We start from the raw sequence: 23,161 nt of genomic DNA on the forward strand, positions 1-23,161 counted from the left end.
GCCACCACACGAGTTTCCTGCTGTGCGCCCTCCATTGACTAACAATAGACCAGACTGGCCGCGGCCGCGCTGCATTCTGGGAGCTGTTTGTTAGAAACTCCAGGTTTGCGTCATCCCAGCGGAAATGGGCGGGGCCAGTGAGCCGTTCGGGCACGTTCCTTGACGTCAGCCTAAAGATTGGCTGGTGCTTTGAGCGACAAGGCCATTAGCCAATCAGAGCACGAGGCGAGCCGGCGCCAGCCAATGAGACAGTTAAGGCTGGGCACCAAGAATTTGTAAAGAATTGCAGGGCAGCGCCGCGCTGGAGGCTACAGTAGTAGGAGACGAGAAGGAGAAGAAGAAGATGGCTGCTCCGGCTACCGGCTCTGCCGATGGGATCCTCATAGGGGATAAGATCTACTCCGGAGTCCTCATCTCTCTGGAGAACTGTCTGATTCCTGAGGAGAAGTGCGCGCTCACCCCCTCCATCGCCGATGGCCTGGACACTGACACCGAGACGGACCTTCGCTGTGTGGGCTGCGAGCTCATCCAGTCAGCCGGCATTCTGCTGCGACTCCCCCAGGTAAGGACGACTGAAGGCGGCGGAGGGAGGGGGGTGATGGGTCAGGGCCGCGTGACGTGCCCGGGGTGCCTGACTGGATTACTGGCCTGTCTATGTATCCGAGAGCGGAGGTGCGGCCTACACCGGCCGGGAAGCCTGACCTAGAGTGCGTGCTCCTCTCAGACAATGGCGGCGGAGGGCAGGCGGCTCATGTGAGGAAACTGAGGCAAAGCTGTAGTCTAGACAGGCGGGATTATACTGCGTTATCCTGTGCGGTAATCCGCCGCTAGTATTGTGTGTATTGTACTATATAATCCAGACTGTACTACTGAGACCCTGGGCAGTATATATATATAATCCAGACTGTACTACTGAGACCCTGGGCAGTATATATATATAATCCAGACTGTACTACTGAGACCCTGGGCAGAATATATATATAATCCAGACTGTACTACTGAGGCCCTGGGCAGTATATATATAATCCGGGCTGTACTACTGAGGCCCTGGGCAGTATATATATAATCCAGACTGTACTACTGAGGCCCTGGGCAGTGTATGTATAATACAAACTGTACTACTGAGGTTCTGAGCAGTATATATATAATCCAGGCTGTACTACTGAAGCTCTGGGTAATGTATGTATATCCAGGCACTGAGACCCTGAGCACTGTATGAGTAGTTTCTGTTCCAGCAGTGAGTCCTTGGACTCTGTATGAGTAATCCTCCCTCCAGTACTGAGGTCACTGAGTGTATGAGTAATCCAGGCTCCAGTACTCGTGTTGTGGACATTGTATGAATAATCCCTGTTACAGTGCTGAGGGCTTGGACTCTGATGAAATTATTGCTGGAATATATTTATATAATCATATCCCCAGACTCTGTATGAATAGTTCAGGCTCCAGTACTGAGGCCATGGGCCCGGTGGTTGTGGCTAGTCCAGTCTTCAGTATGTAGTCATGGATTGTGGCTGTAATCGGGTACTGGGCCTTGTTAGTAGTTTGGGGACCACCGAAAGCTGAGCCCCCTGTAGCACAAACTCTGTGACTTTGCCGTAAAGTGGATGAGATTCTGGTTGTACATTGCAGCATAATATCCACAGTGGCCTTTCTGTGACTTCGTAGCGTGTTATTCAGATCGACTTGCTGATGGTTTCCCTATTGCTATAATTGTAACAGTCCTCAGACTCTGGATTTTCTATAAAGCTTAGTGGAAATAAATGCATTTTGGCGCGCCATGTGACTGGTGTTGTAGTTTTTAAGGTGTTTTGTACCATGGTTGGGGTCAGGAGTCACTGCTGTATTGGGGACATTGTCACTTTTGTCACCTTTAGGCGGCCGTTCACACTGCATTGGAGCCTCTAAGGATATTGCAGCATTTGTTGTTTATACATCATGTATCTGGCGCTGTTCACATCTGCGCTGTTACACAACATTACCCAAGGGATCCCATTCATAGAACTGGACCTGTCATGGAACTTGTAGACATGATGAAATCTGCGCATTGACAGGCCGAGGTCTTAGTACCTGGTTGTATATGGGGGGGGGGGGGGGTTCTGTCTTGAGACCCCTAAGACCTCTCTGCTGATCGCAGTTGTATTTCTGTATCCTGGACCAGGCGGTCAGTGCGGAGGTGCAGGAGCCGCAGGACGGGTCACACAAGTCCAGGCTTATTCTTAGATTTCTCTGGTCAGACTTGTATAGTTAGTGCTGGTTTCTCTGGGAGTTCAGGGGAAGGTTCCTGTCACTATTAGTCAGTGGTTGTGTAAGTGGCGGCCGGCCCTGCTGATCTGTGGGACGTGACGTCAGCGCCCGGCCGGCTGCTCCTTTGTTCTGTTTCTGGGAAGCCGCGGGCCGGCCTCTTCTCCTGGAGCTCAGGGCACGTCACGTTCTCTGCTCACTCCTATATAACCTATTTCCTCCGCGCCCTGCTCATGTTCCCAGCATGTGAGCAGACTCCATACGTCAGCATGTTACTGAGTGTTACTGCCAGTCTCCCTGGATACAAGTCAGGTGTAGTGTGAACGCCGGCTGAGGCATGTATGGGATTTATAGTAGATGTGTAGTGTGAACGGCGGCTGAGGCATGTATGGGCTTTATAGTAACGTGTAGGTCCACCGCCAGGTCTGGCTGCTTTTACTTTAGTAAATGACATAAAGTGGAGATGTTTATTCCAGGCTATTAGATTTTGGTGAGGAGTCAATTCAGGGTTTTATCCACATTGAGGAATTGGAAATAAATGTTTCCCCTGACATGGGGCATCGGTGTCGCTCACAGGGGTGTCCTCTGAGTCTACACTTCAGGGTCAAAGAGTGGTCTGGATGGACCTGTATAGCCTCCGCCGTATCTACTAGTCACTGTGTATGTAGCTAGTGTACATATAGAATATATACAGTGTAAATATTAAGACACAACACTTCTGAGCTTGTCTCCTCACAATAGAGATGGAGATGTCTGACCACAATCTAGCAGCAGGAAAGCGCAGAGGGGCGATCCTTTACCAAATCTTTAACTCGCTGCTGAAAATATGTAGTAATGGAGCTCTGCCATGTAAGTGTGACTATACTGCGGGTGACATCTGCAGGAAATTCTCCATAATTCAGATGTTGCAGACTTTGCCGTGGATTTGTAGCACCGTCTGTGGTCCCCGTGTGGTCCGGCCCTAATAGCTGTTACCTGTTTAGTCACCTGTTGGGTTTTGAGGTCTTGTTGATAAGGTCATGGTCGCGTTTATGACTAAACTTCACATTGTGACCGGAGTAAAGATGTCTGCCTGTATATTGGCAAATAAATCCTGATACTGGATATGTATTAGAGCCCCTGAGCTGTGGGGGAGGGGATGGATTACCTGTATGTGACTACATTGTATACTTTACTTTTACTTGGAAGGGACACAAAGTTACTTTTGGGATTGCTGCTTTAGTCTTTGTGATGAGTATTACAATAGCTTTTCTTAAAGGGGTTTTCCATGTTCTATGGATCCAGTTACTACAGTTCTGTGCCATAGACTTCAGTTGGCCAGTCCCGTATTACCTAAAGCTGTTTAGTGAATTGGCAGTGCAGCTCCTGCCATGTAACCCCTTCCCTTCTGGTGCCGTGGGGACCTTGTGTATCTGATATCCTAAAGATAGGCCATCGATATTAGAAAGCGGTTGTCCCCTTAAAGGGGTTGTCCCATGATTGAATCCCCTCATCCGTCCTCATGGTAAGGGTCTCCACAGCAGGTTGTGAATGCTGAGATGTGACAATGGCTCCTTACAAGGATCTCGGCAGCCATTGACCACTTCTCATGAATCCTGCCGGTGGGTGAGCGGTTACTGCTCAGAGTTGTCCTAAGATGACTTCAGTGTGATGTGAGGGCTTTGACAATATGGCGGATCCTTGCGCACATCTGTGTTGGTGTCCTCACATTCCCTGTAATCTGATTAATTATTCGCCTCCAGAATATTATTGCACTTAATGTTCGTTGCAGCCCACACAGCCGAGGTGTCTTTGCAGTTTGTTCATAGTTTTCAGCCTTCGTACTGCGGAGCGTAATCTCATGATTTTTATTTATTTTTTTTCCCCAGGTTGCAATGGCCACCGGACAAGTATTATTCCAGCGCTTCTTCTATTCCAAATCCTTTGTAAAGCATTCGATGGAGGTAAGGCGGGCTTCACTCATACTTAGGTTTCTAATTTCGTTTAGTTTCTTAGCCCATTGACTGTTTGTTCCTGTAATCTTCAGCAGGGTGGTTTTATTTCTCTTTTTAGCATGTTTCCATGGCCTGCATCCATTTGGCGTCAAAGATTGAAGAGGCACCAAGGCGAATTAGGGACGTGATCAACGTGTTTCATCGTCTTCGCCAGTTACGGGAAAGGCAGTAAGTACACGTGGTCCACAGTGCGGTTGGGTTTGGTGTCTGGTGATTGATTCTAAGATCTCCAATGCCTGACTCATTGCAGGAAGCCGTCCCCTTTGGTGTTGGATCAGGATTACGTAAACATGAAGAACCAAATCATAAAAGCCGAGAGGAGGGTCCTAAAAGAATTGGGCTTTTGTGTGCATGTGAAACATCCTCATAAAGTGAGTACAATGTATAGTCTATAAGTGTCTAGGCTGAACAAACAAATGCAACACCTTCTTACTCGCAGCCCCTCTTACACAAGCTGACCATACTAATGGCTGAATTGGGAAATGCCTGTTCAGCAATCAACCCACTGACACCAATGTCAACATGTCCAATTCTTAAAGGGGTTGTTGGGAGTTTAACTTGCTGGAGATTTAATGGACCTGGGGTTTCTGACTCCAGGTCACATGATCAGAACAAGTTCCCGGGTCTCTCCCCTCTCCCTGCTTTCACAAGTTTTTGCCTGTGCTGTGGCGGCTGGCTTTATTATAGCCCACATAGCACAGGTGGGCTATAAAACAGGAGAGGAGGCAGCGAATTGGATTCCATGTACCGGTCCTGATTACATGACCTAGGTTTAGAGCCAGCCTGCAATCAAAGTAAACTTCCTAGACAATCCCTTTAAGCGTTGGGCATGTTGACATCTGTGTCAGTGGAGAATTGGGAGACTTGCATGTGTTAGCTGGTCATTGGGTTTTATTGTCATACATGTAATGTAGATGCCTCCAGAGTTGTCAGCCGCTGTGCAGATATTGTAGACTTTTTCATATATTTTGGCAGCAGCTTACGTTATGGACATTGGATTATCACGGATCTGGCTGATTGTGCAGATACAGAATGTGATCTAATGGGGAAATCCTTGGATACTTGTATCGTGTAACATATTATATCCTGAAATGTTCCCTCATTGTCACTGGAATCTGTGATATGGACGTACAAAGGTATATACTGTAATGACCTTTCTCCTTCTGCACTTCTGTTTTCTTAGATTATTGTGATGTATCTACAAGTTTTGGAGTGTGAACGCAACAAGCATCTGGTCCAGACTTCATGGTGAGTTTCTTGTTCTGATGTCTTTGTGACAAGAGCCTGAGAGCCGCAGTTTATCCCTCGCATTGCTTGTAGGATCTGTAGGGCATTGCCAGGCGGTGCTGTACATACCTTGGGGCATCCGAGACATTGTAACAGTTCACTCAATTGCAGCCGTAATCTCTGCTGACTGTAGAAGATCAGATTGCCATTGACTGAAGGGGAAATGCATGGGAATCGCGTCAGGTTTTCCCATATTTGGAGCGAAGAGCTAAGAGATTTGAAGTGTGCCGCTGCCTGTCCTTGGCGCATTTTCAAGGCTGATCCCATGGTTTTGTAGAGCAAGTGGAAACCTCACGAGCTACTATCTTATACATTGTGCACTAACTTGTCATGGCTCGGGGAACACTGTGACTAATATTACAGATGTCATTGCATAGCTGAAAGAGATAAATGTGACTTAGCTTTGTGCCATGCTATTGTACACACTGGGGGAGAGGTATTGCCTGCTTCTGTTGCAATATTTGACTTTTTCCCATTCTTCTTGCAAGGGTCTGGCTATATGTAGTGTTGGAAAATACACATTCACTATTCCCTACACAGCCATGTCCGTCCACCTGACTGGGCAGGGAACTACAGTGGAGGTTCCCATGATCATAAACAAATGCCAATCCTGCCAAGGGATGGGAAAACCTATTTAATCTATGTAAAACAATTTATATATTTAAAGTTAAATCTGTTTATGGGTTATTGGGGGAGGGGGGCTGACAACTGTGGTGCTATTTATTTGTAAAATGGATGGAGAACCTATTTTAACTTTTGTTTTCTGTACTCTTTTGATCAAAGGCTAGCCTCTGAGGGTAAGTGACTAAGACTTCTCCTCTGCTGTCCAAGCGCTTTGGTGCAGGGATAGCTGCCGTCTTCAGTCAATCCCGAGCAGGTTCCCCAGAAACGAAGGCTGCCTCTGGTCAGGTGGTATACATCCGGCGGAGTGACGGGGCTCGCTGCTCCTTGTGGTTTCCTTTTCTTTTATGAACTTTTATATTTTGATTTGCCTTTTTTTTTTTTTTGTAGTTTGTTTCATTGCCAATAGTTGACGTGCCAATATATCTCCATAGACTGTACATTAACCTCTAACTTATAACCGTACTGTAGACTATAAATGTGAAGCTTTCTTCTATTTGTTCTAAGACCGTGTTTAGCATTGCCTAGATCTGCTGTTCCTCTGACAGATGACTGAGCTTGTGCAGAATCTCTCTACCCAGGTTTAAGCTAAGAGGAACACCTCAGATATCCTACCAGTACGTGGAGGGGTCTGAATGTCGGAGACGTCTTGAGCAGGCCTGGCCGGACCACACAGTGGATTGTTTTAGGACTTGGATCCCTCATCTGGATATTCTGGATGAAGCCATTTTGGCCTGACTTTAGTTTGACACCAGATGTATAGAAGCCTTTTAGCATAACAGAAGTTAAAATCTGTTCTCCATCCTTCACGATATAACATTTGTAATGCTTTGCAAGCTCTAATTCCCAGACTGTAATGGAAGTTGTCTGTCTACAATATTTCGCTTCGTTTGTGTAATTTCAGGAATTACATGAACGACAGCCTCCGCACTGACGTCTTTGTGAGGTTCCACCCTGAAACCATCGCATGTGCCTGCATCCATCTGGCCGCGAGAACACTGGAGGTTAGTATTCATCAGGGATCCTAAACATCAATGTGTTCTTCTTAAGGGGGTTAGGGGTGGGTGGGGGGATATCCACTAGATCAAAGGACCGACTGCTAAAACAGAATCTGTATTCCTCCAGCCGAGGCCCTGAAACAGTGTCGCACCCCATTACGCCATTCAGTCTGGAGAGAGGAGGACTTATTACTAGAATTTTAGAAGATATTTGATTGAACCCTTTGTCTTGTAGATATGTCTCCCAAATCGTCCTCACTGGTTCCTTCTGTTTGGTGCAACTGAAGAAGACATTCAGGAAATCTGTTTTCAGATCTTAAGGCTGTATACCAGAAAGAAGGTAAGCTGCGATCTCCTCTCCTTACATCATCTCGGCATCCTCTATACTTGCACGTTTGGCTTCAATAAATCCCTCTCTTAAATTCCAGGCAGATTTGACGAATCTGGAAAGTTTAGTTGAGAAGAAAAAGCTGATGCTCGAGGAGGCCAAAGCCAAGGCGAAAGGGTTGTTGCCTGATGGGACGCCACGCATCGACAACGCCCCAGAGTTCTCGCCCAATGTGAAAACTGGTAAGTGGTAATGACAATACAAAGACGTAAAACATGGAGAATATTCACGTGCATTGAAATGACGTAGCAAATGATTTCTTGTAGTGTCACCGAAGGAAGGGAAATCCAACAAATCCTCTCCTGTCACTGCCCATGCACTGAAAAATGTCAAAAGAAAAGTAGAGGATACCAAAAGGACATCCTCCTCCAGCCCTGTAAATGGGTAAGTGGACGCTCATGGACACCTATGTAGGGTGTGGGGGATGGCGGGGCTATTATACGGCACACTCCTTACAACTGAGCACGTAGAAGGGAGAATTCACATCTCTAATCTGTACTGGGCTATGGCAGACACAGCAAAATACAATAACTGTAATAACCAATCCCGACTGACCGCATTGACTATTGTGGGCTCTGTCGTGTCGCCATTATTTTTTCAGGACTGTTGTGTGAATTCAGACTTTGCTGAATAGTTATGTGAATTTAGCCCAAGTCAGTTGGTTTTACCTATGTTACAGTATCTGAAGTAGAAGCCTGAAGACTTATCCCTAAATTAGCTTTCTGGAGATTTTTGGCCAATCCTTAGGCTCGGCAGAGCCCGCACTTATCTTGGTCTGTGTATATCTGACTGCTGGCTGCTTATAGGGGCTGTGCTTGGTATTGTAGCTTTGGATATGTCAAGCTGCGCTACCCAAATAACTTCTATGTCAGACCAATGTCGGCAATAAAGAATATACTGATGGCCTATCCTAAGGATCCTGGATAGTGCCGGAGTTATATCGGTGCCCTATGTCAGTATTCTACCTGCAGAAGAAAACTCTATCAATGTAGTTACAATTAAAATTTTTGCAGCAATTAACTTTTTTTTTTTTCCCCCTAACAGTGTCCCTAAAGGGAGAGAAAGCAGAAGCGGCAGTGGAAGCCGAGACCAGAGCTACTCACGTTCTCACTCTCGATCCGCATCGCCAAAACGAAGGTGAGTGTTCGGCGCTGCCTATTGTATAACACCCGGATAACAGTGTATATAAAGCACATTGCTAAAGACAATCCTCTACTGAACTCCCATAACATGTGCTAGGGCTAGTGCCATTAGTTTAATATCTGTATTCTGAGCATGCTCTGTTAGTCTCGTAGGCGAGATACTGTTACGTGATATCATTGCTGTTTATATAGGAAGTATATAGAACCCCCCCGGGCAAGATAGTGCTCAACCCCATGGTATACTGGTGTAACATGGAAGATATGCCTCCCCTCTGCATCAAAATGCCTGAACAATCCAAAGTTATCCCCCTCTAACCACTTGCTGTAAGGCGTGAAAGACAATTAGGGGTAGATACATAACCACAGGGTGTAGTCTGTATTATATGTGACTACACCAGTCTATACAGCCTATAATCTTAGTGCTTGACCCAAGTGTGAAACTCGCATGATATCAAGCAATGGTCTGACAACTAGGACCCCCTAAATATGGCCAAGTGCGTTACTAGTCTGTGCCAGGCCGCATCTACCAGTTACTAATCCTTGTGTCTCCTCAACAGGAAAAGCGAAAGCTACTCTACTTCAAGCGGTTCCAAATCTCGCAGTCACTCCAGGAGTCGAAGCGACTCGCCACCTCGCAAAGCCAACCACGGCTCCTACAAAAGCTCCAAAAGCCACTTATATGGGAAGGGCAAGGAGTACAAATACAGCGACCAGAAGAGAAGGTCCCGCAGCAGAAGCTCCTCGCCCCACAGCCGCTCACGTGGAAGTCCAGACTCCGGGAAGTACAAGAAGAAAAGTCACTACTACCGGGACCGCCGACGAGAGCGTTCCCGATCGTACGAGCGAGTGCCTCATCGGCATTATGACCGCGAGTATCCTGGTCACAGTCATCATCGGAGATAATACTGTGACTGATACGGAAACTGCCGTCACCTGTCAGATTACATTTGGTGCTAAATGAGACTGTAGTCTTTTGTGTGTTTGTTTGTTTTTTGTTTTTGTGCCCCAGCATTATTTACTGGAGGACGAACAAAACATCTGAATGGGGAACGCTATCGTTTACAGCCCACGTCGGAAGAAATCGCGACATTTCAGAACATTGCGCAGAGACTGTCGGTGATGCATCTGAACTGTACATTATAGATGTAAAGGTTTTATTCTTATGTAGGCCTATATTAGGTCACTGAATGTGTTGGGATTCTTGTCATGGGACACGGCCTTAGCGTTCCGGATATATGTAAATAGCGATGTGTTACAGTAACGTGTGCAGCACATTCTGTCAGTGTAGGTGTGCTGGACCGCGACACTTCTGTACAATAGATAATTTTATATCTTACCATGCCCGTGCCGGCCACGTGCAGCCACACATGTATAGTCGCGGCGATGGCCAGACGTACATGAAATTCTACTCAGGATATTTGATAGCTCAAATATATCTACAGTGTCTTTCTGCTTGTTTACCCGATCTATGGAAACCAACCGCAGCCAGGCCATATCAGTTTTATTGGTATATCCAAGCTGTATTCCTCTTTATTCATTAAAGTATTGAATTTTATATGTAAATTGTTGTCTGATGTGATGTCTGACTATTGAACATACAGCTCTGTTCTGGTATAATGTCCCTACAGCACGGCCACTTGGTGTCTGACTTTGAAAACCATTCCTTACAGGACCTTTCACCAGTTCTTGGCTTACTACTAGGCTCCGCTCCACTGATTCCAGCACAGTTGGAAGTTTTTCTATGGCCCTCACCATTCCCAAGCAACAGGTGCAGGTAGTTTTGGTGCCTGATGTGCTTTTTAAGCTCAGATCTCCAGCCAGTGAGTCAGAACTCAGACCCTTGTCTGCTCCTGCCGGACACCACCCTCCGGACAGTACTATAACATAAATAGCAGATCAGTGACCAAAACTGACAGCATTGATTGCTCAGGAATGGTGGTGGCTAAAGAGGAGAGTCAAATTGTTGGAATCGGCAGAGCAGCAGCCAATAAATGTAAGGAGTTGGAGGTGAAAGGTCCTCTTTAGTGGGGGTGTCCATGTAGCGGGTTTTTTAGATGCTGAGCCTAGGGGTTGTGGGCTGCTTCTGCTCAATCAGATGGAAGAGGGGAGGAGCAGTTCCCGGACACAGGAAGGCTTGGTAAGTATTTGGGGGGAGAGTAACAGTGACATTTCGGAAGTGGTGAAATGGAATGACTCCAGATGATCAGAAAGTGTCCCTAGGGCGGTCACAGAACTGCTCCAGGGATATGGGTAATAGGTTATTTTAATTGAAGTAAATTGGAAGGTGAGGGAGGGGCTTTAATTTAGGAGTTTATTCTTAGTTTATCCTGGACAACCCCTTTAACTTACCAGCTCTGGAAGACTTTAGTCTCTGGACAACAACTTCAAATGGATTTCTGGGATCAGAATATTAGGCCATCAGTGTCAGGTCTACAGCGCCCCCTACTAGTCAGTCATCTGGCCAATGTGTCTGGGTGAGCGTTGCAGTGTGATACATTAAATGGCCTCTCCTAACGCCCCTTTATCTGGGTATTTGGAATGGAGTAAGGCCAGTTTCACACTAGACCAGTGATGTCACCATCACTGGTCTAGTGTGAAACTGGCCTTACTCCATTCCAAATACCCAGATAAAGGGGCGTTAGGAGAGGCCATTTAATGTATCACACTGCAACGCTCACCCAGACACATTGGCCAGATGACTGACTAGTAGGGGGCGCTGTAGACCTGACACTGATGGCCTAATATTCTGATCCCAGAAATCCATTTGAAGTTGTTGTCCAGAGACTAAAGTCTTCCAGAGCTGGTAAGTTAAAGGGGTTGTCCAGGATAAACCTTTGAGACAGTGCCCAAACTGCAACCCCAAACCCACTAAATGATCACCAAGTGCCAACACGACAAGTTACCCTTAATGCTGTGTGGAATATATTGGGGGGGGGGGCATAAGTATGGATACACCCAGATAAAATCAAAGTGGCAGCTGATATCACCTTATTGTTTTTGGCATATTAGTACATGGGAGGGGGGAAACCTTTTAGGCTGGGTGATACCCATAGTGGCCAACTGCAGACTTCATTCAACTTTAATTTTTTTCAATGGGAAGGGGGTCATGTGACACATCAAACACATGGAGAAAGACAATGGTGTGCTTTATTCATTATCGAGTTGACACATTTGTGACCTGGAGCAACGACAGTAACCCACTAAAGGTGTCTGACATCCTGGATCTTCACGGAGGGCACCATCGCCTTCAAATGTCCTCAAAGATAGAAGTCTAAGGGAGTGAGACCTGGAGACCTTGGGTGTATCTATACTTATGGCCCACCTTGTACCATTGTGGACAGTTACGGACCTACAATATACAGTCATGTAAATGGCGCCATACTGAGCTTTCAATGATACAAACAACTTTGTACTGGAAGGTTCAGGTCTCTGCATTTGGTACAAATGAACAATTAATGTTCGCTATTTACATCACACAGGATCTGTTTTATAGTGACCGGCAATGTTATTACGGCCTGTACTGATATCATGTCTGCTATAGAACAGATACTGTGTGATAGTGAGGGGACCCCACACAGTATTATATGCTCCGCAGTGGCCCCCAAACAGTATCATGCAATCCACAGTGAGCCCCTGTATAGTATGGTATGCTACTTACCTGCAGTCCTCCTCCTTCCTGCAGCTACCGATTTACGTCATTGCGCCTGTGTCGGGGCAGAGGTCACACTGAGTGATCAGGGTGATGGCGTGTGCCATAGGGTCACCAACATGGCACTAGACTGTTGGATGTGAAACTGATTGGGATTTACTAGATCTGAACATTGACAGGAGGCAACTGCTAGCCTTCTAGTTGATGCTGCGAGTCCCTCTGCTACATACTGTCCTATACTGTGATCCCTGCAGGACAGTATGTCTGTGCGGCAGGGACTTCTAATATCACAGATATCCTCCTTGTTGTCGCTTGGGGTACAGGCTGCTGAATCCGGTGTGCGCCCTGACCATTTCACATCTGAAACTTTGGTGTACAACCTGCCAATACCGGGGCCTGGTAACACTCAGGAATGGATTTTCCTGGGGAACTTTCATCCTATCCTACTAATATTATAAATGTGAATGTTTGGATGTTTATTCCGCAATCACAGCCGAACGGATTTAGGCGAGATTTCACACTTACCTAGATATTCACTAGGAAGGAAAGATAGGCGACTTCTTAGGTCCCACAATCACCTGGAAAACGTTCTCTCTGCCTCCACTGCAAGACCTGAGACCAGTCTTCCAGCTGGAGGGGGCGGAGCTGGAGAGTCACGCCGGCCGCAGAGCCATCACGCTGGGCTCACATTGGTCTGGCCGACACTGGGCAGAGCTATCGCGTCTCAAGCCGGCCGCCGAGCAAGACTGAAAACATGGCAGCGCATAGGCAGAGTGCCAAACATGCCGCCGTTAGGGGAGCCTGGTGCACGACGTTGATCGGTGAGTCCGCAGGGGCCCCAAGGGTGGGAAGATGAGGGGGAAACTGGAGCGAAGTTCGCAAGCTCACAGTCTCCCCATCGTGCGCAGTGCATGACCGCAGCTGCTGCGCGGTACAGTCTGCACAACACATGCACTCTGGGATAGTAGGCGCATGGGAGGCAGGGGAAGGGGGGGGGGGGGGGTGTTGGTTGGGGGAAGAAATCAGGGTTGGGGGGTTGTTGGTTGGGGGAAGGAATCAGGGGGGTGGGGGGTGTCGCAAGCCGGGGTCGCACAGGGGTAGGGAAGTGAACCAGGGCCCCCCAGTGGGGAAAAGGGGGAGCCAGGGTCACGGGGGGGGGGGGGGGGGGGGATGGGAAGCTGGGGTCGCGCATCGAGGGGAGGGGAGACCGGGGTCGCGGCGGCCACAGGGCAATATTCTAAAGTGGCCAACAATGAGTCCAGCCCTGAATCCCATAGAACACCTGTGGGGGAGGAGAGATCTCTTGATGGCAGTTTGGAGAAGGCCCCCTTCACATCTCAGGGGGGACCTGGAGCAGTTTGCCAAAGAAGAATGGTCTAAGATTCCAGCAGAGCCTTGTAAGAAACTCATTGCTGGTTACTGGAAGCAGTTGTGCGCAGTTATTGTGTCTAAAGGTTGTGCTACCAAGTATTAGGCTGAGGGCGCCAATACTTTTGGCCAACACTGTACAGTATATAGAATATAAAAATCCCAATCTCCATTGTTTCCAACCAGCGATATCTCTGGAGATAATTTCTATAGCCTGTGTAACCTTTGTGTCATATGAAAGAAGAGAATCTCTCTGTGACACAGTAAGGGGCCATTCACATGAAGGAAGATGGCGATTTATTTGGTGCTGAAAAGTCAATGGGAGGCTTTTTTTTTTTTTGCCAAATAAAGTGCCATTTTCCTCCGTGTGAATGGACCCAAAGGCAAGTTTGTACATTATATAATATAACTGAAGTGACCACCTCCTCCCCATCATTTCCTCTACCTGTACTCCATACACATCACTCTATTTAGGGTGCTTGGTCGGGGGTCTGTATTTCTTTAGGGGTCTGTATTAGTGTTAGGGTGCTGGGTCTGGATTAGTCCAGGGAATTAGGTCTGGGGTCTGTATTTATAGAGGGTGTCTGTATTTAGGCTCCTATAAGCTAGAGAGGGTATACTCGCACATGATGCCTGGTCACTATATACTGAGGGCAGCCACAATCTCCCTCTGTATCTGTCAATCCTCCTTGTGACCACTAGAGGACGCACGAGCGCATCACGTGCGGAACCTTCAGTGAGGGATCAGACACGGAAGTGTTATTGGAACGGACCGGAAGTGAGTGTGTGGAGTGACAGACGGTCCGAGGTCAGGTGGGTATTTCATGTTTATCGGGGGTATATAACGATATACTGTCAGCAGGGCTGTATACCGGGGGTCAGTATTAGTGACGCTCGTGCTGTGTGCGCATGTCCATATACTGTTATGGAGCCCTGCGCTGTAATGTGTCCGGTATACAGTCTAGGGCTGTCATCTCCGTGTCTGTGACATCTATGGATCTCAGTAGTGGACAATCCCTTTAAGTAGTTCTGCGCTGTCACACACAAGAGCCGCGGACTGTCATAGCCTGCCCCTTTAACCCTTTGTGAGCCCTATGGGATGGATCAGTCACAGAGATCCCAAATACAGAGAGCGATCCCTGGGGTTGTGCCTCTGTTACTCCTCCTGGAAATGTATGGATGACTTGGTGGAGTCTATGACCCTGTCCTGTCTATGTAGGGGCAGGAGGAGGGTAACACCGCGCTGCCAATGTATATATACAATTCCAGGAGGGTTAACAGAGGAATTACACAATGTGCTTCAAAATTGTTATTTTATGAGAAATTTACAAAAACGGACATGTCAGGAGAGGTGACGGGATATTAGCAGACCATCCGCTCACAGGAGGGTCTTATGTACGCCGGCCATGGTCTTTTTTTTCTTTTTGCAGATTGTGAGCCGCAATGTACATTTTTTTTATCTTTTTTTCTATCAGTATGTCTTGGTATTATGGGAGGAAATCCACACAAACACGGAGAGAACATACAAACTCCTTGCAGACGTTGTTCCTGGTGGGATTTGAACCCAGGACTCCAGCGCTGCAAGGCTACAGTGCTAACCTCTGTGTCGCTCCTTGTCTATATTCTTAGCCAACAGCTCACGTATCCATTAATGCCAGAGCTTGGTCACATCAAGTCAGTGCAAGTCTATGTGTCTATGAAAAAAAACGGATACAATTCTTGTTTTATCCCAACCCAGAACCAACTTTTTTTTTTTTTTTTATAAACTTGATCTGTTTCTCGTATACAGAGGTCGCCCTACAATTTTTACACAAAAAGTAAAAATACTCCTTTTATCGTTTTTGAGGAATATCTCCCATGTTCCTTATATTTTTTAGGTCGGTGCAATCACAACGATATCAAATTTATACAGTATTGATTGATGTTTTATTACCATTACAAAAATGCTAAACTTAAAGGGGTCTTCCGGGATGAAATAAGGATTAATCCAAGCTAACACTGCAACTCCCCCTCCCCCCCGGCCCTAACTCTGATTTACTCCTCTCGTTGTGCTCTCCGTTGTGCAGGTTTCCGTTTCCTGCATAAAACAGATGCAGGAGATGGAAACCTGCAGGAGTCTCTCTCACCCATTCATTTGAATGGGTGAGAGAGATGTCTGGCCGTGAGTGGCGGTGAGCGTTTTATGCTCTCCACCGCGAAACCGGGTTTTTTTAATCCGGACACAGAGTCGGACATGCAGTACTCTGTGTCCAGATTAAAAAATCCGGTTTCGCGGTGGAGAGCGCAAAACGCTCACCGCCGCTCACGGCCGGACCCGGTCTGTGCTTTCCATCTTCTGGCATGCAGAAGACGGAAAGCACAGAACGGAAAGAAGAACGCAGGTGTGAACCTAGCGTAAGCTAACACTGCAACTCCCCCTCCCCCCGGCCCTAACTCTGATTTACTCATATGAAAAAAAAATCTATAATTACCCGTATCCCAAATCCTGCACGTGAGACTTTTACCTCCACATTTTCCATTATAGTCTATGGGGTCCACGGGTAGCCGCTTTTTAACTGGATTTAGTTTCAGGTTTTTGGTATGATAAGTAAATGATGATTTATTTAAGATAAGATAATCCTTTAATAGTCCCACAGTGGGGAAATTTCAGCAGGTTACAGCAGCATAGTAATACATACAGATTTAGTATACCGTATATACTCGAGTATAAGCCGAGTTTTTCAGCACAGTTTTTGTGCTGAAAAAGTGCTCCTCGGCTTATATTCGGGTCATTACGGTAATTTTCTGCTAGCAGGCCAGATAGCAGACGCTGTAAGCGTTACAGCGGAGGTGCCCTCCGGATGAGGTCCTCCCCCCTTAGGCCTGCCGCGTACCTTTAAAGATGCAGGCCGGCTCCTGCGCTCTTTTCATTAATTTTTTTAGTCCCCCACATGGGGCTTGAACCTTCAATTATTATTATTAAATCGCTTGTCCCATAGACCTCAATGCGATTGTATTGCAGTCTATGGGAGAATCACTGTATAACTATTGAGGCCGATCACAGGCAAACCTTAATAGTTCTCCTCCTAGGACAGGCCTGGGAGCCTTCACAAGTCTGTCATAGACCCCGGACGGCACCTGCATCTATATGTAAGGGGAGGGGGGAGGGCTGGTGGGCACTGATGGGGTAGCCTAGGGCCACAATCAGAATAGACAACTGATCAGACACATTAGCATCAGGTCTGAGTTCTGTGGTAGGTACAGAGATTATTCTGCTATTTTATACAGCAGAGAGCCGGCGCTATATTGTAGTATTTTGGCGGATGTCCACAAGGGGGTGTACCAGGGGCTGATCTGAAGGGCTGACATCTTCTATTAATACGCAACAGACTTTTTTTTAATGGGTAAAAATGATTTTCTAGACGTTATTGCGACCTTTACATGCAAGTGAAAGACGGCTCAACCACAGACAGCACATGAGCCACAAAAAGCAGGATGGAGTCCTCGCCATGGTTGTCTGGGGCATCGCACGTCTGCAAAATGTGGACATGTGAATTCAGCCTAAGACTTCATGCATAAGAACGTGTACATTTTCAGTGTTCTAGATGGGTTTTCACAGCTTGTAATGGCCCCATACACACAAGCTGTGAATGCACAAATGACACTGAAGAAAGTGAGTGGGTGCGTGGCGGTACACAGACATCAGCCATGTGCCACTACCCTGCACATGCCCAAGTGTCTGATCCTTGTATGTATAATCCGCTTCACTTCTGTCTTTCAGACTCCGCTGACCTCTGCTCGTACATTCTCCATCTCAGCATGTGGCTGACAAGATTGACTTCTCATTTGAATATAGCCACAAGGCTCGCAGGTAAGTGGCCGGCGCGGCTAGTAACCTAAGACTGTAGCAGATACATTTTACAGCTGATCCTGATGGGTTCCACAGACTTATAATGGATAGAATAATGAAGAAGACTGCAATGGCTGGAAACATCAGGGACCACAGAGTTGTGACAGAATGGAAGGAAAATCTCAGTGTGAACAGGAGTTGACTTTTACCATCTCCTGAACCTATTACAGACGTGGTCAGTTTGAGCTTCGACGACGCCGGTGTCTGTTTATGTATTGGGATCCTTTTATAGTACAGGTCATTGTGCTCATTATCTGCCATAAAGGACTTTGGAGGGGATTTAGCTTATGTGACTGACATGAAGTGTATGATAGAAGATATTAATATTGGCTCTGTTTACCAAAAAGTGGGTGTGAGGGGGGCAGGATGTAGAGGTGTGTTCACAGTTATGACCCGCTTACTGTAATTTAGTGTGTAAGGAGTTAATGGGTGCACGTTCTGTTTAGTGATTTTGGCCTACCTCCCCCAGGGGCCATAGGGATACCCAATGGATCCTCAGTGACTACAGTGCAGACTTCTCTCCTTTCTCCTAGGATGCCTGGTCCCACGTTGTGCAGCTACAAGTCCCCAGACCTTGTTTGCATGTTATAGCACCCAACACACTCACAGGCAGCGAATACCACCCTCAAAATGGTGTGCCATAGAGCCAGAGCTGGATGACGTCCTGGTCCCCCGCAGAATGTCCATCAGTCCCCTGGAGAGTTTCCTGTCCTCACGATACTCTCTGCCCAAACCTCTGATCTCTATTGTCCAGGAGGAACCAGAGGAACATGGCAGAAGCTATGACTGCCCCACTAGCCATGAATCTGACCATACCGGCGAGGATGACGGGGTCAGGGGTGTTGTGCAGTGTAAGAACGTCCTGAAGATCCGGAGGAGGAAGATCAACAAGCACAAGTACAAGAAGCTGCAGAAGCGAATCAAGTTTCTCAGGAAGAAAGTGCTCGACAAGCGCAAAGTTAGGAAACAGGTGAGGACGCGCTGGTCCATAGCCAAGGACCGTATATAGGCAATGCTTCTGAACGCCATGGTGGTTGTTCAGAAGCATTAAAGTGAGTCTGTCACCACTGAACTCTAAGCACAGTCTAATAGTCAGGGTTTGCATGAATAAAACATTTTTTTTCTGCTTCCCGATTGATGCTGAGATATTCGCTTTTCCCTGTTATGCTAATGAGCTGTTTGGTGCAACAAGGGCGTCACTATTGCACTCATCACACCAAAGAGCGACAGCGCCTCCATCCAACCTTCCTGCTATGACTGACATGTACACTGCCTGGCTTTGTCAGTCTTAGCTGTTCGGTGTGACAAGAGCAACGGTGACGCCCTTGTGTTACCGAACAGATCACTAGCATGTCTGGAAAAACCTAAAATCTCAGCAACTGAGGCGCCGATCAGAAAGGAGAAAAAGTGTTTTCTTCACATGAACCCCGGCTGTCTGCACCACATCAAGTCACAAAACCAAGAAATCTCAGCAGTTTGTCTTCATTGAAATAAAGCCTTTCATGTCCCCGGGCACTTGCAGTTTTATATACCACAAGAAGGGGGGGCTGTGAGGGAGGCCCCATCCCCTGACAGTACTCATCCATAGCCCTGTACTGTCACAGGGGGCGTTCCTTACCACCCAGGGATGATGCTAAGCTTTGAGGAACACTCACCCTGACTGTCCTTGTCCATAGATTAGGGGTGACAGTTCAGGGCTAGGACGAGTACTGTCGGGGTCGGGGTGGAGGTTGTTGCTCACAGCCCAGCTAGACTATCAGGGACGCCCTTCTAACACTGTGCAGAGATCGGTGCCGTTATAACGCCACTGATATCTCCAGCCCCGGGACACATAACAGCACAGTCAGCTTTATAGCGGTGTATAAAACCGCATGGGTCCGAGGACATGAAAGCTTCTCTTTAAGTCACGTTCGCTGAAAATTCTCTGCCAATTCTCTCGCAATCAGGTCACATGTGAGCTTTATTGATCCCAATGCTTGCCGTTTGCTGCGTTCGTTGTACTTGGCTTTTTAGTGCCACGTTACAGTTGCGTGCAGCAACGCGACACATTCACATCCATTACTTACAGTGTGACTTTGTGATCAGTGAACAGATTTTCAGGCTGCTGTCGGGCAGCTCAGAAGACTGGATACTATATACAAAGCTGAACGGTCTTCTTAAAGGGGTACCAAGTGCTGCGGCCTCCTCACTACTTATCAAGCACAGCGCCATATATTGTATAGTGACTGTGCTCGGTATTGCAGCTCAGCTCCATTCAGATGCAGCATGGTCATGTGACCAATGGACATGATGTTGCTGCCTGAGAAGAGTAAGTGAGGCTCAATATCCTAGTGCTGGACCGTCCCTTTAAGGAAACACTAAAGACAGAGCAGATCAATAGCTCTGCTGCCCCGGGACTTACGAGAGCCATTGCAGAGATAGGGAGGGCAGACAATTCAGTGACATCTCGTGGACTGGGGGGGACCAGCCCCACCTCTAATTTATACACACAGATATATGGGTGCTATATTATACATTTGTATCCTCCATGCTGTTCTACCTCATGAGGTCACTATAGTGTTAATAATCGTCTCACTACTGCCCCCTCTCCATGCTCTGCTGTCAGTATAGTGTAATTGCACTGTGCAGATCTCTCCTAATTCCTGGGCTCTGTATACACACATAGGATTATTATCTCCCCATTTACAGACCTGAGACAATCGCCCCTTTCATGCAGCCACTTGGTGGTTTGGCAGCTTTCCCGCTCTGCTGCCCACTTCACTGCCCTTATGGACGGCCGATTGTATGACGGCAGCGCAGAAACATCCCGTTACAGGCGCTCTCTTCACTGCTCAAATATAGTAAGACTATAATATATGAATATATAGGACAATATACCCGCTAGAGGATTATATCTATACAGGCATCAGGGATCCTCTGACCATAAAAAGTACAGGGCTGTAGACACGTCCCATAATGCACTGCAAGTGAACATTGTTACTGGTATGCCTCAGCTGCTGCAGAACACTTAGTCATAAAGCTCTTCTTTTTCTAATATAGACAAGTATAACTCTGCTTCTTCTCACATAGATTCTGCTACACCATATGTATGGAATCTCTGACATGGTTATATTGCTTCATTGCACCAGGTACCACCACATAAGATTTCAGTTTTGGAGCAGAATAGTGAGTGCAGCTCTGGAGTATAATACAGGATATAACTCAGGATCAGTACAGGATAAGTAATGTAATGTATGTACACAGTGACTGTACCAGCAGAATAGTGAGCGCAGCTCTGGAGTATAATACAGGATGTAACTCAGGATCAGTACAGGATAAGTAATGTAATGTATGTACACAGTGACTGCACCAGCAGAATAGTGAGCGCAGCTCTGGAGTATAATACAGGATGTAACTCAGGATCAGTACAGGATAAGTAATGTAATGTATGTACACAGTGACTGTACCAGCAGAATAGTGAGCGCAGCTCTGGAGTATAATACAGGATGTAACTCAGGATCAGTATAGGATAAGTAATGTAATGTATGTACACAGTGACTCCACAAGCAGAATAGTGAGCGCAGCTCTGGAGTATAATACAGGATGTAACTCGGGGTCAGTACAGGATAAGTAATGTAATGTATGTACACAGTGACTCCACAAGCAGAATAGTGAGCGCAGCTCTGGAGTATAATACAGGATGTAACTCAGGATCAGTACAGGATAAGTAATGTAATGTATGTACACAGTGACTGCACCAGCAAAATAGTGAGCGCAGCTCTGGAGTATAATACAGGATATAACTCAGGATCAGTACAGGATAAGTAATGTAATGTATGTACACAGTGACTGTACCAGCAGAATAGTGAGTGCAGCTCTGGAGTATAATACAGGATAAGTAATGTAATGTATGTACACAGTGACTGTACCAGCAGAATAGTGAGCGCAGCTCTGGAGTATAATACAGGATGTAACTCAGGATCAGTACAGGATAAGTAATGTAATGTATGTACACAGTGACTCCACCAGCAGAATAGTGAGCGCAGCTCTGGAGTATAATACAGGATGTAACTCAGGATCAGTACAGGATAAGTAATGTAATGTATGTACACAGTGACTGCACCAGCAGAATAGTGAGCGCAGCTCTGGAGTATAATACAGGATATAACTCAGGATCAGTACAGGATAAGTAATGTAATGTATGTACACAGTGACTGCACCAGCAGAATAGTGAGCGCAGCTCTGGAGTATAATACAGGATATAACTCAGGATCAGTACAGGATAAGTAATGTAATGTATGTACACAGTGACTGTACCAGCAGAATAGTGAGTGCAGCTCTGGAGTATAATACAGGATAAGTAATGTAATGTATGTACACAGTGACTGTACCAGCAGAATAGTGAGCGCAGCTCTGGAGTATAATACAGGATGTAACTCAGGATCAGTACAGGATAAGTAATGTAATGTATGTACACAGTGACTGCACCAGCAGAATAGTGAGCGCAGCTCTGGAGTATAATACAGGATATAACTCAGGATCAGTACAGGATAAGTAATGTAATGTATGTACACAGTGACTGCACCAGCAGAATAGTGAGCGCAGCTCTGGAGTATAATACAGGATGTAACTCAGGATCAGTACAGGATAAGTAATGTAATGTATATACACAGTGACTGTACCAGCAGAATAGTGAGTGCAGCTCTGGAGTATAATACAGGATGTAACTCAGGATCAGTACAGGATAAGTAATGTAATGTATGTACACAGTGACTGCACCAGCAGAATAGTGAGCGCAGCTCTGGAGTATAATACAGGATTGCACATGAAAAATTCACCACATTTTTCCCTTTTACTTTAACAGAAAAAATTTGAAAATGATCTGACCAGAATCTGGAGAAGGGCCGGACTCAAAAAGGCCCCGGATGGATGGATCACCCCAAAAGTTTTTGTGAAGTATTGACCTTTTATTGTAGAAGTTATTGTATAGTAATAAATAATACCTTTGCACAAAGAAGTGTGTTCCTAATATTTACCTCTGTAGGTGATAATCCTATATAGGGTGTCTGACATCTTAGCTCTTTCTATTTATTGCGGTTTCTTACCTGAAGACACACCATATCACTGAGGTATATCATGAACTAGGATTGGTGCAGTCTGACCCCCACCAGTCGGTAAGTGATGGTATATTCTAGCAGTCCATCATGACTTTTTTTTGGTGAGCAATGCCTTTAAGGGTATGGGATCTTTAAGACTATGGAGCCTGCTATTCACAAGTTCCTTTGAGGGTTTATTCCACATTATGCTCTTATCCCCCTATCCACACAATCAGTTATGAGCTGTCTGATTCATAGGGGGTCCAATCTTGTGTTCCCGTTATGAATTGGGTGGTGGCCTAGTATATGGGACTGCTAAAGAGAAGCCAAATATAGTGCTGGGGTCTCAACGGTTGGAGCCAAACTTGTCCAATACGGTGGGGGCGCTAGCGATTACCTCCTGATCCAGTGATGACGTATTGATAACTGCTGCAGCCAATCATGGCCGGTGACAGGGCGACATCAGAACAGGCTTGGCAAAGAACTGGTAAGTTTTATTTTTGTTTTTT

The 23,161-nt window shown here is 46.4% G+C and overlaps 2 protein-coding genes across 3 annotated transcripts; both read left to right on the plus strand.

The window, feature by feature from the left end:
* Positions 1 to 289: 289 nt before the first annotated feature.
* Positions 290 to 10,226, plus strand: CCNL2 (cyclin L2). 2 transcript variants are annotated; one of them, XM_075279563.1, is made up of 11 exons: positions 291 to 562; positions 4,110 to 4,184; positions 4,294 to 4,403; positions 4,486 to 4,606; positions 5,419 to 5,483; positions 7,048 to 7,147; positions 7,377 to 7,481; positions 7,570 to 7,711; positions 7,796 to 7,913; positions 8,574 to 8,666; positions 9,229 to 10,226. In XM_075279563.1, exons 1-11 carry the CDS (start codon positions 344 to 346, stop codon positions 9,572 to 9,574), a joined length of 1,494 nt encoding a protein of 497 aa, XP_075135664.1. In that variant the 5' UTR covers positions 291 to 343; the 3' UTR covers positions 9,575 to 10,226. The 2 variants fall into 2 exon arrangements, with proteins under 2 accessions (XP_075135665.1, XP_075135664.1); XM_075279564.1 differs by lacking the exons at positions 7,048 to 7,147; positions 7,377 to 7,481; positions 7,570 to 7,711; ... (1 more) ...; positions 8,574 to 8,666; positions 9,229 to 10,226 and adding an exon at positions 6,306 to 7,046 and having other exon boundaries at positions 290 to 562.
* Positions 10,227 to 14,419: 4,193 nt separating this feature from the next.
* AURKAIP1 (aurora kinase A interacting protein 1) lies at positions 14,420 to 22,573 on the plus strand. Its single transcript, XM_075278439.1, has 4 exons — positions 14,420 to 14,501; positions 17,449 to 17,538; positions 18,111 to 18,547; positions 22,421 to 22,573. Exons 2-4 carry the CDS (start codon positions 17,487 to 17,489, stop codon positions 22,517 to 22,519), a joined length of 588 nt encoding a protein of 195 aa, XP_075134540.1. The 5' UTR covers positions 14,420 to 14,501; positions 17,449 to 17,486; the 3' UTR covers positions 22,520 to 22,573.
* Positions 22,574 to 23,161: the final 588 nt, after the last annotated feature.

Source organism: Leptodactylus fuscus, chromosome 6 (assembly GCF_031893055.1).
Source record: "Leptodactylus fuscus isolate aLepFus1 chromosome 6, aLepFus1.hap2, whole genome shotgun sequence".
NCBI classification, from domain to species: domain Eukaryota; kingdom Metazoa; phylum Chordata; class Amphibia; order Anura; family Leptodactylidae; genus Leptodactylus; species Leptodactylus fuscus.